Raw genomic sequence first — 16552 nt, forward strand, 5'->3', positions numbered from 1 at the left:
GATTTGGGCATCATCTGTGTAGAGGTGATGGTCAAAGTTATGGGATGAATGAGGTCCCTAGAAAGAGTCTACTGAGAGGAAAAGAGGTGCCAAACGGAATAAACTTTGAAGGAAAAAGGGAAGTCAGCAAAGGAGATAAAACAAAATGGACAAAGGCAGGAAGTGAAGTCCATATCAAGGAAGGAGAAAGCCCCCAGGAGAGGAAGGCAAGCAGCAAGCCTCATGAAGAAGTGTGGCCATAGGACACGAGGGCTGAGAAATTCCAGACTGCTTTTGCTCCACAGCTTTGCCTTTGATGAGCTGGTTGAGTCATCAGAGAACTCTGGCCCTGTGATAGATAAAGATTGGTGAGTGGGCAGGACCTGGAGGCAATGTTAAATTAAAATAAATGATTTCCTTGAAATAATTCTACTTGTTATTGGATAAATTGTATTTGTGAAGCCACTGCTGACACTTTCTAGGAATCATCAGCCACTATCAGAATGCATATCCTCTGCTTTGTCACCAAGACTCAGGCAATATGACAAAGCCGAAGGCCCAGCCTGCCTTCTTGACCCTTCTTAAAGTACTGAACACCGCGAAGTAAACCATTTTCTCCAGGTTCTCTGATTATACATAGCCCTCAGTTAAATAATTTTATGTATTAGTGAGTCTGGAAAGCCTTAGGATCTTTTCCTGGTGCTCTTACCCTTATTTTTAGCAATACTTTAAGATGAAATATGAATGAGGTTCTGTCTTAACAATTAAGGAAGTTAATTAAAGATCTTCACTTCCAGCCAGGCATGGTGATTCATGCCTGTAATTCTAGCCCTCTGGGAGGCTGAGGCAGGAGGATTTCTTGAGCTCAGGAGTTTGAGACCAGTGAGAGCAAGAGCGAGACCCCATCTCTACTAAAAATAGATAAATTAGTTGGGCATCATGGTGTATGCCTGTAGTCCCAGCCACTTGGGAGGCTGAGACAGGAGGATTGCTTGAGCCAAAGACTTTGAGGTTGAGTGAGCTACAATGATGACACCACTGTGCTCTACCCAGGGTGACGGAGCGAGACTGTCTCAAAAAAAAAAAAAATGGGGGGGCGGGGTGGCTCACCCCTGTAATCCTAGCACTCTGGGAGGCCGCTGAGGCAAGCAGATTGCTCGAGGTCAGGAGTTCGAAACCAGCCTGACCAAGAGCGAGACCCCGTCTCTACTATAAATAGAAAGAAATTAATTGGCCAACTAATATATATAGAAAAAATTAGCCAGGCATGGTGGCGCATGCCTGTAGTCCCAGCTACTCGGGAGGCTGAGGCAGGAGGATCGCTTGAGCTCAGGAGTTTGAGGTTGCTGTGAGCTAGGCTGACGCCACGGCACTCACTCTAGCCTGGGCAACAAAGCGAGACTGTCTCAAAAAAAAAAACAAAAAACAAAAAAACTCCAGTTCTGAGATACTTTGTTAGCTTTACCTCTGTCAACAGAAAGAATTACTTCCCCTATCTTTGGTTCTTCCCTCCCTCACTAGGATTTAACCCTCTAATCTTAATGAAGGAAATGAATGCTGTTATTATTACCCACAGTTAAAGTTTTAAGAATACTCTTAGAAAAAAAAAGTCTTCAGTTTGCAGGAGTTGGACTTTCTATTTTAGGAAAGATTAGAACAAAAAACAACCCCAGGCAAAGGAAACTGTGTCATGAGACTGAATCCTCCAGAGGAGGGAATGCCAGTTTGAAACCCTGACTGCTAAACTGCAAGTTAGTCCCACACTGGTAACATCCTATCTGAGTTGCAGTTACACCACAACCTATGACTGGCTTAATCACCAACTCATGCATCTTTACTAAGGGGAGTAACTGTTTACCATGAGTCTAACAATGCCCCATTTCTGAGTCAATCATAACCATAGCACTCAAGTCACGAGTTGTAGCTGGAAGCTATTTTAAATGAAGATGTCTGTAAAATTTGGCTTAAGTACAGAGTTTTAAAAATCTATCACAGAACCCAAAAGAATTGAGTGCATATATATCGAACATAAGACATATATAAGAATGCTTGCAGCAACTTTACTTATAATAGTTCAAACTGGAAACAACCCAAATGTCTGCCATATTTTTAAGCCATGGAATACTACTCAGCAATAAAAAAAAGATGAACTACTGTTATGAGTAATGTCGATGAGCCACAGACATAAGGTTGAGTGAAAGAAACCAAACACAAGCATGATTCCATTTACAGGAAGTTCAAGAACAGGCAAAACCAATATATGGCAATGGAATAGTGGTTACCTCTTAGTTAAATGGGGCTGGCGATATTGTCTGGGAGAGGGCATGAAGGAGCCTTCTGGAATGCTACAGTGTTCTATGTCCTTCTTTCAGGTGTTGGATACTTGGCTGTTGTGGTAGCCAGCCCTCAAGGTGGCCCCCTCCTCTGGCATTCTTGTCCTTGTTCAGTTCCCTCCTATGCTGTATCAATCAGGATTGGGCTATGTGACCACTAGAATATGGTAAAAGTGACAGCAGGTCACTTTCTGTTTGTTTGTTTTTTTAGAGACAGATCTCCCTCTGTCACTCAGGCTAGAGTGCTGTGGCATCATCGTAGCTCACTGCAACCTCAAACTCCTGGCCTCAAGTGACCCTCCTGCCTCAGCCTCCCAAAGTGCTGGCATTACAGGTATGAGCCACCTTGCCCAGCTGGCATGTCACTTTTGAGGCTAAATCATAAAAGACATCATGGCTCTACCTTGATCTTGTTCCCTTTTGGATGACTCACTCTGGAGGGAGCCAGCTGCCAGGTCTTGAGACACGTGGCAGCCTGTGGAGAGGCCCATGTGGAGAGGAACTGTTTCCTCCTTCCCACAGCATCCTGGAAGAGGATCCTCCACCCCAGTCAAGCCTTCAGATGATGGTGGCCAACATCTTGACCACAACCTCATGAGGGACCCTGAACTACACACAAAACCACCCAAATCCCTGACTGGCAGAAACCACGATATAATAAATGTTTGTTCTTCAAATATACTAAGTTTTGGCATAATTTGTTATATAGCAATAGATAACTATTAATAACATAATAATAGATAACTATTAATAATATAAGTATATAATATGTAGAAACTCATCAAGCTATACATCGAAGCTTTGTAAACTTTATATATAAGTATTATATATAAATTAAATGTAAAAAAAAAAAAGTCTATTATCAAAAAGAGGTTTTCAAAAATGTCCAACCTGAACCTCCTCGGGGTTTTCATAGAAGTATTAACTCAAACTCTCCTGAATTTCACCTGTTCCTGTATATAAATTACAAGTAAAAAAAAAAAAAAGTCTATTATCAAAAAGAGGTTTTCAAAAATGCTCAACCTGAACCTCCTCAGGGTTTTCATAGAAGTATTAACTCAAACTCTCCTGAATTTCACCTGTTCCCTGTGGTCCACCTATAGGTGGCCTACTATCTATAGGTGGTTCTTTTAGAGCTGGCTCTACTGCTGGTCCTGGAGCTTTTTCGGTACCTACCACTAGCAAAATGTACTATGTCTGTGACACTACAGGAGTGCTACGGCACGGGCAGCAAAAACAGGGCCGACTTACCCACTATGCATAGTAGGCATGGTGCCCAGTGCCCACAGTACTTTAAGGTCCCATGAAAATGTTTTAATTTTAATTTTTTTCATTTTCATTTTAATTATTTTTAAATCAGAAGAAGAGTAAGAATATTATAAAAATGATATATAATGATATATAAAAATGATATATAATAATGAATCTAGGTAGGATTATATTTGTCTTCATGCCAATGCAGTTGTAAATCATAATTTTAAATGGGTTTTTCTGAAGGAGGGAGAGCCCCCCCCCAAAACAAAGGTGTCTAGGGCCCATAAAAGTCACAATGCAGTCCTAAGCAAAAAAGAGGAGTGCTAGGGGCTGAATTGTGTTCCCCTCCCCCACCCCGCCCAGATTTCCTGTGTGACTAACCCTCAATGGGGCTATATTTGAAGATAAGGCTGTTAGGAGGCAGTTAAGGTTAAATTATGTCATAAGGGTGGGGCCTTAATTCAACAGGATTGGTGGAAAAAGAGGAAGAGAGAGATGTGCTCTCCCAGAGCACACGCTGGGAAAAGCCACTTGAGGAGACAGGAGAGGCTGCAGCCTGCAAGCCCGGGAGAGAGCCCTCACCAAAGCTGAACCAGCTCCCAATGCTGACCTTGGACTCCCCAGCCTCTAGAACTTTAAGAAATAAATTCCTGGATTTTAAGCCACCCAGTCTATGGTATTTGGTTATAGCACACAAGAGAAAAAAGTGGAGGAAAAAAGTAACCAAAGGAAAGAGGTGCCGCCGGTCCATGAGCAATGGCCTCTGATACCACTCGATGAAGCTGGTTGCATCCTATTACCCCAAAGGCCCCGGTCTACCTTCATGTCCTGTTATTGAACTTTAGGCTTCAAGTTAGGAACTGGGCAAGCTTGCAGTCTGTGTGGCAGTCAAGCATTCTTTTTTTCTTCTCCCATTTGAATCACTGCCTACTTTGAAGTTTGCAAATCAGCAGCAGGGGGAAAAAAAGCTTCTTTATTTTAGGAGAAATCAGTTATTTTGTTGTAATGAAATTTAACATGAATATGCTGCTCAAATCACATCCCTAGTCTAGAAGATGAGATATAGTCAATGCTTAGCCAGTGATGTAACCCAGGAGAGTGAGGCTTAAAGAATATATTTTACAGAGGACAGTGTGATCAACCATGTTGAATGCTACTAAGAGGTCAAGTGAGATGAGAACAAAGGAGTTGCGATTGGATTGGGCAACACAAAAATCAATGGTGACCTTAAGAAGAGCAGGTATCCAGCCACGGCTTTAGGGGAAGGAGGGAAGCTGGGTCCTCATACCACTCCTTACAGCAAAATAATTCCAGATGGATCATTCTTGTCACGAAAACATTAAAATCTTAGAGGAAAACATGAAATAATTTTTTATAACCCTGAAAACTAGTAAACTAGTAAAAGTATCTACAATATATATGCCAGACCAACAGGTTAATTTCCTTAATAAATAGTTTTTACAAAGCATTATGAAAAAGAAAACAATCCAATAAAAATGAAGAACATAGAAAAAGAAATAAAATCATATGTAACTGTATGAAAAGATTCTTAATCTCACATATAATTGAAGAAATACAAAGTAAAGAATCCCAATATTTTTTTAAATAAGATATAAAATAAATATAATCAGAGCTACCATTTTTCATCTATCCAAATGGGAAAGACAAATGTTGGCAAAGGGATGGCACCCCCATCCATTGTTGGCCAACATATAAGCTGCAGTCTCTGTGGAGGGCAATTTGACAAGAATCAAAACTTAAATGCACATTTTCTTTGATCCAACAATATAAAAATTTTCCAATGGTTCTATTTGCATATGATTGCATTTATTTATTTGTTTGTTTATTTAGTTATTTAAGAGATAAGGTCTTACTCTGTCACCCAGGCTAGAGAGCAATTGTGCAATCATACCTTCTGGGCTCACGTGATCCTTCCGCCTTAGCCTCCTGAGTAGCTGAGACTACAGGCTTGAGCCACGACGCCTAGCTAATTGTTTTAGTTTTTGTAGAGATGGGGTCCAGGCTGGTCTTGAATTCTTGGCCTCAAACAATCCTCCCATTTTGGCCTCCCAAAGTAAGATTGCAAAGATTTAGGTATAAGGATGTTCATTGCATCATTGTTTCTAATAGCAAGTGGCAAATTAAATGTCCAGAGACTGATTAAATACATTATGCACTGGATCAAAAATGATTAACATGGGTATTTCCTGCCTTCTCCTTCCATCTGACAGCTAAGGAGAATTTTATCCTGGGTTAACTTTCCCTTCTTCCACCATAAGGGAATGTGTAATAGCTTTTAGACTTTTGTAATGTAGCATCCTTAGGAAAGCAGAGGGCATAGAAAGATGCAAGTCTCTTTGGAATTCAAGCAAGTTCAGGAATGTGAGGAAGTATTTGGAAAAGGAAAGGTAAATTTATAAGGTATTAGTGGGACCACACAAATCCTTCACATGTACCAGAAATCCAAGTAGAGAAGTTGAGTTATTTTGAAATACCTGTTGGTTGGTGTTCTGCATTTCATTGATTTAGAGACACTAATCTGGATATGGCTTCAGAAGTGTTATATACACATAATAAAATTCTGTACAGCTATTAAAAGCACCATGTTTCCCTGAAAATAAGACCTACCCATAAAATAAGCCCTAGCAGGATTTCTCAGCATTTGCACAATATAAGCCCTGCCCAGAAAATAAGACCTAGTGATGAACGTGGCTACGCAGCGTATCAGCACAACCCATGCATTTCAAAGTGGACCAGTAAAGAAGACGAGCAGCCCTTCTCATCTGCCCCATGAGAGCTCTATAGTTTGACATGAGAGATTGGGGCCAATGGTTCTAAAGGAAATAGAGTTGCAAGAAATTCAGGATGGAATTCGGGGTTTGGAGAGTTATGATGATGTTCCAGAAGAAGATGACTTAACTATATTTGAATAAATGTGGATTGTTGTACCGTACTTAAAAAAAAAAATAACACATCCAATGAAAATAAGCCCTAGGGCGCCTTCTTGAGGAAAAAATATAAGACCCTGTCTTATTTTCGGGGAAACACGGTAGCAAGTAGAAAAGCATTTGCTAAATGTAAAAAAGCAAGATGAAAACTGTGAATGGTATATTTCCACTTGCTTTAAAAGTCCATGTATTATATTCATATACATTTACGTTTTCAACTGTATAGTAGTTTTCTAGAGGATGTGCACTTCATAAAGATGCATGTCCAATAATTTTATTTGTCCTCTTGTTTTCTACTTTATTATTCTAAGATCAATGTTGAATAGTGCTTATCAAGATAGTGGCATTGAATATTCCTTCAACAAACAAACAAAAAAGTCTCTCTTGGGATCTCAACTGTTGGGGCTCAGAAAAAACACCCCAAAGTATGTTGCCTTGGCATGCTGAGTACTGTGAGCGACAGGAGACTGGAAGGACTCGGGGCAGGTTCAGGAGGAGAATCTCTCTCTGACCTTCTCTCCTGCCTGCTTGTCTCTCGTCCCTCTCTCTCCCTGGAGGCAAGCCATAGAAACCAGAATTCCTCTTCCCCCAAAGCAAGCCATGGAACCTAGAAATGTTACCCCAACCTTCCCCCGTTTTTCTGTGTAGCAGCTAGCCATAGAGAAATTCTCTGACCTACCTTGTCTGAGAGTAGGTCATAAGACCCCCGTTCCAGAGGGCCCTACCCAATACCTAGGAGGAAGGAATGCTACACAGAGAGGCCTAGATGAATCTGAACAGATCGCCTTGCTGGGTTTCCTCCAACCTCAATCTGATGCTGTTAGATCGTCCAATCACGTCTCTACTTCACCGGCCATTCTTCATCGAATCTAAGCATAAAAATGGACAGTTTTCCCTGGGTTTTGGGTCGTTTCTGAAGGTTCCCATGTCACATAAAACTTTTATTAAATAAATTTGTTATTCCTTTCTCTTGTCAACCTGCCTTTTATTATAGGAGTATCAGCTGTGACCCTTATGCTGGGTGAGGAAAGGTATCACGCCTTTCCGCCCCGCAGAACCACATTACAACAATTTTCGTAGAAGGAAAAAGTATCCCACAATGTGACACAGACTATCCATAGTGATGAAATTATAAGTGCTTCTTGAATTCTTGCCTCTAAACTTTTATGTATTTCCAAAGTTTCTACTATAAGCAGGATTACTCTGTTATCAGCAAAAAATGTTCTCTTAGAAAGATGGTATTTATTTTTAAAATATTTTTTGGCTTTTAGGCATTGTTGAAGCTGTATGAAAGACTGAGAAGGAGCAAAAAATGTAGCTGAAAGATCTTTCTATTTTATTTTGGCAGATAGTGGACATGATTTGGAGGGGGAGGCATCACAATATCTGTCCATCCCAGAAATGTCTCATAGGGCATTTGAAATTGCTTTTACTCAAGTCAATTATTTACTAAAGGTAGTGCCCTCCCCGTTAAAATTAGGACTTTGCTAAAATTGGAAGGGTAACTAACCTACCAGGATCCATTCCAGGGAATACCTTACAGCAGTGGCTCTTGAACTTGAGTGTGCATGGGAAGCACCTGGAGGTCTTTTCAAACTACAAATGGCTAGGCCCACTCCCACCCCACCCCCGCCCCCCAGAGTTTCCAATTCTGTAAGTTTAGGGTGGAGCCTGAGAATTTGCATTTCTAACAAGTTCTCAGGAGATGCTCCTGTGCCTGACCACATTTGGAGACTTCCTGCGTTATCTTCGGTGAAGCCACCAGGAGCGAGGCATCGAGGGATAGGAGAGCACACAGTTGGGTGGGGACCAGGAGGTCTTGGTGGACTGTAGAGGGCTGAAGGCTCAAAAAAAAAAAAAAAAAAATCACTATAGTTTCCCTGCCAGGCCAGCCAGGTGCACATCTCAGGGCTGAGGAGGTGAGGACGCAAGACAATAACTGAAACAGCTGTTTGTAGGGTAGGCTTGAGAAGGTCACCGCATTGGTCCCACCTGGTCATTGCTGTGGACGCATATTTAATCTTTTCATTGCAAATTGCTTCCACTGTCGGGGAAAAGGTCCTTGCCCCCATCTTCTTCAAAATGGAAATGACTGATCCTTTTGAGTGTTATAAACAATTGAAACTTGAGGGAAAATGTTATCAGAAATACATATAATAAAAATAAAGGTAAAAAATATATATGTAAAATAAATGCATAGCTCAAAAACGAAGATGTCTTTTATCTTTGTATTACCTGCTCCACTCAGAACTTAAAATATTTTTCATTTTTCTTTATTTCTTTTTTTTTTTTAATAACAGTATTGTCTGACAGAACTTAAAATAGACCCTGGTCCCCGCCTCAGGATCTAACTTCGGAGTTTTCTCACGCCCATGGGGTCGCTGCGCTGCGCGCGGCCCGGCCAGCAGGTGGCGCTGTCCCAGCGCTTCTCCGAAGCCGGGCCGCGGCGGCGCTAAACAAAGGCAGGGTGGCCAAGGGGCGCCGCCCACCCGCGCGCCCGCCCCCTCGCGCTCCGGGTCGCCACACTGTCAGGCCACCGCGTGTCACCGCCCCGAGCCGTGGTGGAAAGTGCCTCGGCACGGATTCCTTTTGGGTGACTGGGTTTGGGAGGAGAAACTGCTCAGAGTATTCACTGGGCTGAAATAAACACCCAGTGCGCTGAGGAGTGGGGCCTTCACGGGGACTCCCAGGACAGACCCCCACTTGCTAACCCTTGTCGCCCACCCGCTCCGTCCCCGGAGACAACAACGGTGAAAAGCAAGCTAAAACATCAAAGCTACAGACTGTACGCACAACTCCAGGAACATCCGCCCAGGCCAGGGTGGATTCCAAGAGTTCAGCTGCCCAGATCTGAGACCCCAGCCCCACGCCACGCACCCAGGGCCCGCGGGCGCTGAGGGGAAGGACAGCGCCCTGACGAGGTCGCGCTGCCAGCCTCGCACTGCCCGGCGCCGGCCCGCCCCCGACGCGGCTAGGCCCCGCCCCAGATCAGGCCCCGCCCCAGATCAGGCCCCCGGCGTCCCTGCAAAGCCCCGCCCATAAGGGGAGGAGCTGACGACGCCTTCGTCCTTCCTGACCTGCGCGCGCAGTCTGCCGGTGCCCGTGCCTGCGCCTGCTCCCTCCCGTGTGCGGCGCGGCGTCCTGAAACTGAGCCGGGGGAAGTGAAGTAGCCGCCGGGAAGCGGAGCGAGCCGCGCCGAGCCCCCGCCGACAGCCGCAGCCCCGCGCGTAGGCAGCATGGGCGCGCGCGGCCCGGCCCTCGGCCTCCTCCTGCTGCTGCTCTGCCCGGCGCAGGTGAGCGGCCGCTGGCTCTCCGGGCGGACGGTGGGGGACGTGGCGGGGCCGAGAGCCGGGGAGGGCGGCAGGCGGAGCAGCGGCTGAGGCAGCGCTGTCCCCCGAGCGGCGCGGAGCCGGCCCGTCTTGGGGAGGCTGGTCCAGCGATGGCACCCCCAGAGGTGCCCCCATCTCTTGTTTCTGTCTCCGGCCACGCTCCCTTCCCTGTGGTCTGGAAGACGGTGGCAACCGGGGGCTGCTTGTTTGTTTGGCCTGTTTTGGTCTCATTTCATTGTGGTCGCCTAATTTCTCGATTTTGGATGTGGGATCAGAGGGAAGGAGGAAAGTGGGTAGAGAGGAATAGGGATATTATTTAAGTTCCTTTTTTAAAAGAAGTTGCTAACATGCACATGAACTCGTAAATTTCGGAAGATCCAAGCACTTTATTTCCCCTTCTCATCGCCTGAGGAAGGAGGTGGAAACGGAGGTAAAGAAAGGGAACAGAATTCGTCAGGCACCAAGTTGGAACTGTCCTAAGAACTTTACATAAGTCAGCTTGAGCTTTTAAAGAGTGCAGGTTCCTCTCATTAACTCCTTTTTGCGTATCAGGACTCTGGGGTCCACAGCTGGGGTAGTTGAATTTCCGCTTGTCACGGTTAGCCATCGACCACCCACATGGGGTCTGGAACTCAGTGTCCTGACTCCCTGGGTGGTTTTCTCCTTGGTTTTATCCCCGGGCATGAGCACCTCTCTAAACGTGTTACTACAGTTTTCGCTTTCAAAACCAGGGAAGGGGGGGTCGTGTAAGGATGTGGTGCTAATTAAACCAAATCAGGATGAAAGAGTGAGCCTCCCCTCAAGTAGGCTTGTCAATAGTGAGAAGCAGCAACTCCGAGGGCAAGGAGGATTAAGGGATCCCATGGACTAGAAAACTGTTCTTACACTTGTGTGTTGTTCTCAGAAGGGGACAGGTGATGCTGACCCACTAATGAATGGCCTGAGAGCCAGGAGCAGGGCCCTGGCTCCCTCCTCCAGTGTGTGTGTGTGTGTGTGTGTGTGTGTGTGTGTGTGTGTGTGTGATCCCCAGCTGTGTGGGCCTGTGGAAGAGCACACATCTGGTATGGGAGGAACCCAAGAGCAGCTGGTTGGGAGGGAAGGCAGAGGAAAACAGATTTCAGAAAGGCAGTTTGGGATGGGCCAACCTGGTAGACCACTCTTTAGCTCTGAGGCTTTGGGCACTTTATTCTCAGCCTCAGTTTCTCCTGAAGATAAATAATAACCTCAGGCAATTATTGGGGTTATTAAGTAACATGGTAGATGGAGAGACCTCATCACTATACCTGATGTCTTAAAAACACAAGAAATAGTAGCAGTTATGTGCCTTAGAAAAAATACAGCTGTTCAGTTTCCCTAGAATTTTAGATCAGGATCTAATAGGCAGGCTTCACATTATTAGTAGCTTTAACTTATCTTTGAAATCCTTTTATCTCAAGGTAGTATCCAAGGCTTATGGTCAGTGGGTGCCTCGCCTCCTAGGACATTTGGGGTAGGTCAGAGGTTTTTGGTGACTCTCTTGTGACCTTGAAGCCTGTTCAAGGTCTGTCAGGCTTAACTGCAAACAGTCCTATTTCATTAATTAACTCCTTGCTGTCTGGAGGCTTTCAGTGCACCTGAACTGATAGCGTGGAGCCTTGAAGCCAAACAGATTGGAGGAGGGAGTGTTTGCTTTTAGAGTTCATGCCAGTGATAGCAGCTCTTCTGGTTTCAGTTGAGCACTAATAAAGTTCTGTCACAGAATTGTAGATTAGCTGTCCTTTGTAAGGCCTGAAGTACATTTTGGGGAGATTTTTGCTTAATTTTTAAAAAATCTTTACACATGATGAAATAACATTACTAGACTGCCTCATTTTTAAACTTTGTCGTCATCCAGATGTGTGCAGTTTTGAGGCATAGTGTCATTTTTATAAGCTTTAATCTTTGACCTGGGAGTGATTAAGAACAACCGTCTGAAATTGGAGTGACTGTGAATAATCCTTCCCCATCTCTCCCACTCCTTGATTGATGCTGTGATCAGATATTTTACTAACAAGAGTAATCAGGGGGAAAATGAGATTTTTTTTTTTTTTAATTTTAGCAAGTGGGCGAGAGGAAAGGACTTGCTGAATAGGCCTTTGTATTCCTTCAGTGTTTGTTATATTACCCAGAACAAAGAATCCCTCTGGTCATGAAGACAGTATGCTCTCTCCTTCCTGGGTAACCCTTCCTCAACTTCATCCCTAAAAGGGATGCAGTGTTTTAAGCATGGCACATTACCTGCTGGGAAGCCTGGATTAGGTTGTCTCTAATCTGATCTCTGGAGCCCCTTTGCCTCTTCACCTGCAGTCCTGAAGGGCGTCTGCTCTCCAGCCAAGTTAAATTGCTTGGTAGCAAAACCCAGCCCATCTTCCAGGGCCCCAGCTCAGATGCTGCATTATCCATGACTTTGTTGTCCTGTTTCCCCAGCTAGGACTCTGAAGGTCTAAATCTTTGTTTAAACTGCTGCAAGTTTGATGCCTGGTTAAAAGACCTGGCTGTGGGTGTTGACTCTCCCTTTTCCTAAGAGTGATCTCTGGTGAGCTCCTCTAGAGCCTCAGTTTCCTCCTCTAAAATTGGGTTAACAGCTATGCCTACTTCCCAGGGTGTTTCTGAAAAGATAGAAGTATTTTTGAATTGAACTACCAGATTGCAGGCTCCTTGAGAGCAAGTACCATATTTTATCATCTCCAAATATTGCCAGGACTCTTGACTTGGGACTCTTTTTAATCACAAAATCTTTGGGCCTCCAAGTCGGTTTGGGGAGGCATTTAGAGACTAGTGGTGATTAGAATTGGATTTGCAGTTGGTTTCTAGGTGATGATGTTGATCAACTGTGGCCAGCCAGGTTTTTCATCACCTGGACTATGCCTCTTATTTTCAGTTTTTAGAATATTTGCTTTGGCAGCAAAACTTAAAAACAACTCTGGTGCTAGCATACCGTTGTTACTGACCCTTTCTTAGGTCACAAGAGGAGCTCAAAATAATTTTATAAACATGGAGTGAGTGCCCCGGGCACAATGTAGGAAAAGATCAAAAGAACTAACCCATTAAAAAGCATTCTTAGCTGGGCACAGTGGTGTATGCCTTTGGTGCCAGCTACTCAGGAGGCTGAGATGGGAGGATTCCTTGAGCCTAAGAGTTTGAGTGCAGAGCCTAGACAACTTAGCAAGACTTCGTTCCCCTAACCCCCCAAAAAGATAATCTATATACTATGAAGTGTTGTGTATAAGTTCATATGTCTTGTTCATAGTTGATAAGGGGAGAGGCTGGATACATAAAAAACTATAATATAGTGAGAAGTGCTTAAATAAGGATAACGACAAAATGTTGTGGGGAATCCATTTTTGAGCTTTGGAGGATGAATTAATGTGTACCCAGTGGACAAGAGGAAATCTAGAGAAAGTGGGGAAAGTTGTCTAATTGTTGCTAAAAACCATTGCACTGTACATTTGAAAAGAGTGAGTTTTATGGTATGTAAATTATCCCAATGAAGCTCTTAAAAATTGTCATGGGGGCCATACTAGATTACAGAAGACTAAAGACAAAAAATAGCTACCTAAGTGTTGCATAGTGCTCTGTTACTGTCACACATCTGGTCTTGTTTGATCCTCACAAAACCCCTTTAAGATGGATATAATGCTGTTTTTCCTATTTTACAGATGTGGATATTAAGGCTCAAATTTGTCCCAAGGTCACATAGCTAGTAGATGGCGTATTAGGATCTTGAACTACTATCTTCAGAATCTGATTCTGTGCTCTAGTTTATTCAAATTAAAAATATTGCTACTAGATTATTCATGTTTAGCAAGCTTGGTTGCTGAATGGGTGTTCAGCAGGGGTTCCACGTGGCCAATAAGGCACCTCATTCAAGGCATATTCCTGTCCCCAGTGTGGCTTCTCTGATCATCTGTAATAGATCAGGGATGGAGTTAGCATGTGGGCCTGACCCATGGCTCAGTTGCCACACTGTGTGAACATCCCATAGGAAAAAACCTGCAGACTGTATGTGCTCACACTCACTTTCATAGTTTTATTTTAGTCTTGTGGCTCCTAAATGTCTAATACTAGTAGTATGACCATGCTGAAGCATGTAGAGAAATTGCAAGCTACAGGGGTTATCTGTAAAATGAAGAGTTGGACTAGCTGAGCCCTCTCAAAATGTGTGACTTAAACACCCAAATACAGGCACACCTGATGAACACATGAATCATCCTTTGTTATGTGGATATGTTCATGTCAGGGTGGCTATAAAACAGTTCCAGAGATTTCCGTCAATAGAAGTCAGACCAGACCAGCCTCCAGCCCAAATATCCTGCCGTATTTGTTTGGTCTGCTTCCCTGATTCCAAAGGAAAAAGCAGGCAACCTTATTGCCGGACAGGATTCTCCATGCCACTCCCTCCTCCCTGATCCTATGTTGTCCTGAGTGGCCGGGACAGCCCTTCTGCTCCCTGGAGAGGCAGTGGCGCAGTGGAGTTAAGCTTCGGACCCTCTCCTCCTACCGCCCCTTGCTGGAGCTAGGTGTGTCTCCAGGTCCTGCCATTAGCTTTACCCCTCCAGGACAGGGGTAGAAGTGGGGTGCCAAGCCCTGTACTCCCAACTGTGGTGGGATGGCCGAGTGCTAGCCCAGGGGTGGAGGACTGTCATTAGTACTGAGGAAGTGAGTCACTACTTGACAACTGCTGAGAGAGGTACTTTAAAAGCTGTGGATGGTAGTCATTATTTCTGCAAGTGAACAAGTGTGTCTAGAAAGGACACTTGTGTGGGATCATAGTGGATGGGACAGCCTGTCTCTGGTGCATTCTCAAATTCTGAGGATACATCAGTGCACAAACTGGGCTGGAGTTCAAATTGTGCAGAAGGTGGGAGGATCGAGGGGATGAGGTAGAGAACACTTAACTTGGTGTTCGCAATTATGTCACTTGTGAGCCATGTGACCTCAGTGTCTTCTCCGAGTCTCAGTTTCCTTACCTGTAAAATACTGCTGTACTCCTTCATAGAGTGAGAAATAAATGAGGCAGTGAATGAGAAGTCACTTAACCTTTGTGCCTGGCACACGGTCGCTATTCGGTAAGTCTTTGAATATGAGTTGGTGTTTCAGCAGGATTTACTAAAGGCAGCCAAAAGTGCAAGACTCTGTTGCTGATGTTCGGAGCTTCTCCATATGAAATTATAATATGTGCCCATGGATCTCTCTGTTAGAATATGATTTAGCAATTGCTGTAGTTGCTGATGCATAGCACAAGGGGCTTTGCTTTTTAACCTTTCTTGATCCATTCTTATTAACGTCGAAAGAAGCAGCTTTGATACCCAGTCATATACCCAATAATTAAAGGCTAGAGCATGTTGCAAAATATCCATATGACCTAACCTTTAAAATAGAAACTCTCTAGCCTTGTAACTATTCAATTCTGGGGAGAAGCCAACCAGCAGTTCTCATTTCTGAACTTGCATAACCCGGTCAGACTCTGTCGACTCACACCAGATGTGGTACCGTAGGGAACTTCAAAGAAAGTATTGCACCCGGGCTCTGCCCTTTAAGATTTATGGTCTTACGCAGGAGTTGAGACGAAAGTGAGAAGATACTCTTGCAACCTCTCCCAACATCACGACTTTGAGATTCTCATAAATATAAATTCTGCCTGATCCTAGGGCATGACCAGTGCAGAGAGAGGGAAGGAAGGGCAGGAGGTTAGGGGGATAGGTACGGAACATTGTGGGGAAGAGAGTGGACAGAGCCAGAGCAAGGTGTCAGGAGCTTGGTCCCAGACAGCAGGAAGCGTGGATTATAGGTTTCTAGGCACCAGAAAACTTTGGAGCCACCATTTTGGAAGGGGCAAGTGGCAGCTGTGCACAGGAGACACCGACTCGGTCTGGAGGAGAGGAGGAGAAGGCTGCACAAGGGAGCTTCCCCGGGAGTGGGCAATGGATTAGCCACGGGAGGTGCGTTTGAAAGGCGCCTTAGGTTTTCATGTTAAGTTCTGTTTGGCAGTAGAGGAGCCTTCAGAGGAAAGATTGGTTTCCTCTTAAGCACCCGAGGCTGTCAGGCGGCTAGTTGGAAGTAGTGCTGGAGAGAAGCCGGGGATCATGAATAAATTGGAGCAGTGCTTATAGGCAGGTGCAGGCAAAGGGACCAAGAAAGAGGTGAGGTTAAAACTGTAGAAGAGAAAGATCATCAGGTGGGGGTCCCTAAAGAGGCTCAGGAATGGGGCACCAGCAGGCCTGGGGACGAGGAGGACAGCACTCCCTTCTCAGCTCTCTACCTAGCTCATGCCCTTGCACGGGGCCGGGGTAGGTAGGGTGTAATGCAGTTGCTTGTGTTTTATTGAGTGTCTGTTTCTGGAGCCATAGTGCCCTGGTTTACATCCAAGTTTTGCCACTGTTGTGTGACCTGGGAAAAGTTATTGAGCCTTTCCGTGCCTCAGTGTCTGCTCTGTAAAATGGATATAATAGCCTCTCCCTCGTCAAATTATTGTTAGGATTAATTGGGTTAACATACGAAGAGCATTTAAACCAGTGCCCAGCACACCTTGCCAAGTGTCTTGTGAGTCCGTTTTAGCCCCAGTGACTTAGAGGTGCTGCCTTAGGCAGGGTGACTGCTTAGGAAGCAAACCTAAGAGCATTGAGTCAAGCTCAAATTTCCTAGGCCCAAAAAGACCTGAGGTGTTTGCGTTTCTTCAGGTCTTTGGAAT

At 44.6% G+C, this 16552-nt stretch overlaps 1 protein-coding gene across 2 annotated transcripts in view; it reads left to right on the top strand.

The window, feature by feature from the left end:
- The first annotated feature begins 9589 nt into the window (after positions 1-9589).
- The window catches only part of NPC1 (NPC intracellular cholesterol transporter 1), a 44408-nt gene continuing 37445 nt past the window's right edge, over positions 9590-16552 (top strand). For both annotated transcript variants that reach the window (XM_012746105.3, XM_012746106.3), the window contains exon 1: positions 9590-9807. In XM_012746105.3, the coding sequence (XP_012601559.2) occupies positions 9751-9807 (57 nt within the window). In that variant the 5' untranslated portion in view covers positions 9590-9750. The remainder of the gene's footprint in view (positions 9808-16552) is intronic.

The sequence above is a fragment of the Microcebus murinus genome, chromosome 17, assembly GCF_040939455.1.
Source record: "Microcebus murinus isolate Inina chromosome 17, M.murinus_Inina_mat1.0, whole genome shotgun sequence".
Classification (NCBI taxonomy): domain Eukaryota; kingdom Metazoa; phylum Chordata; class Mammalia; order Primates; family Cheirogaleidae; genus Microcebus; species Microcebus murinus.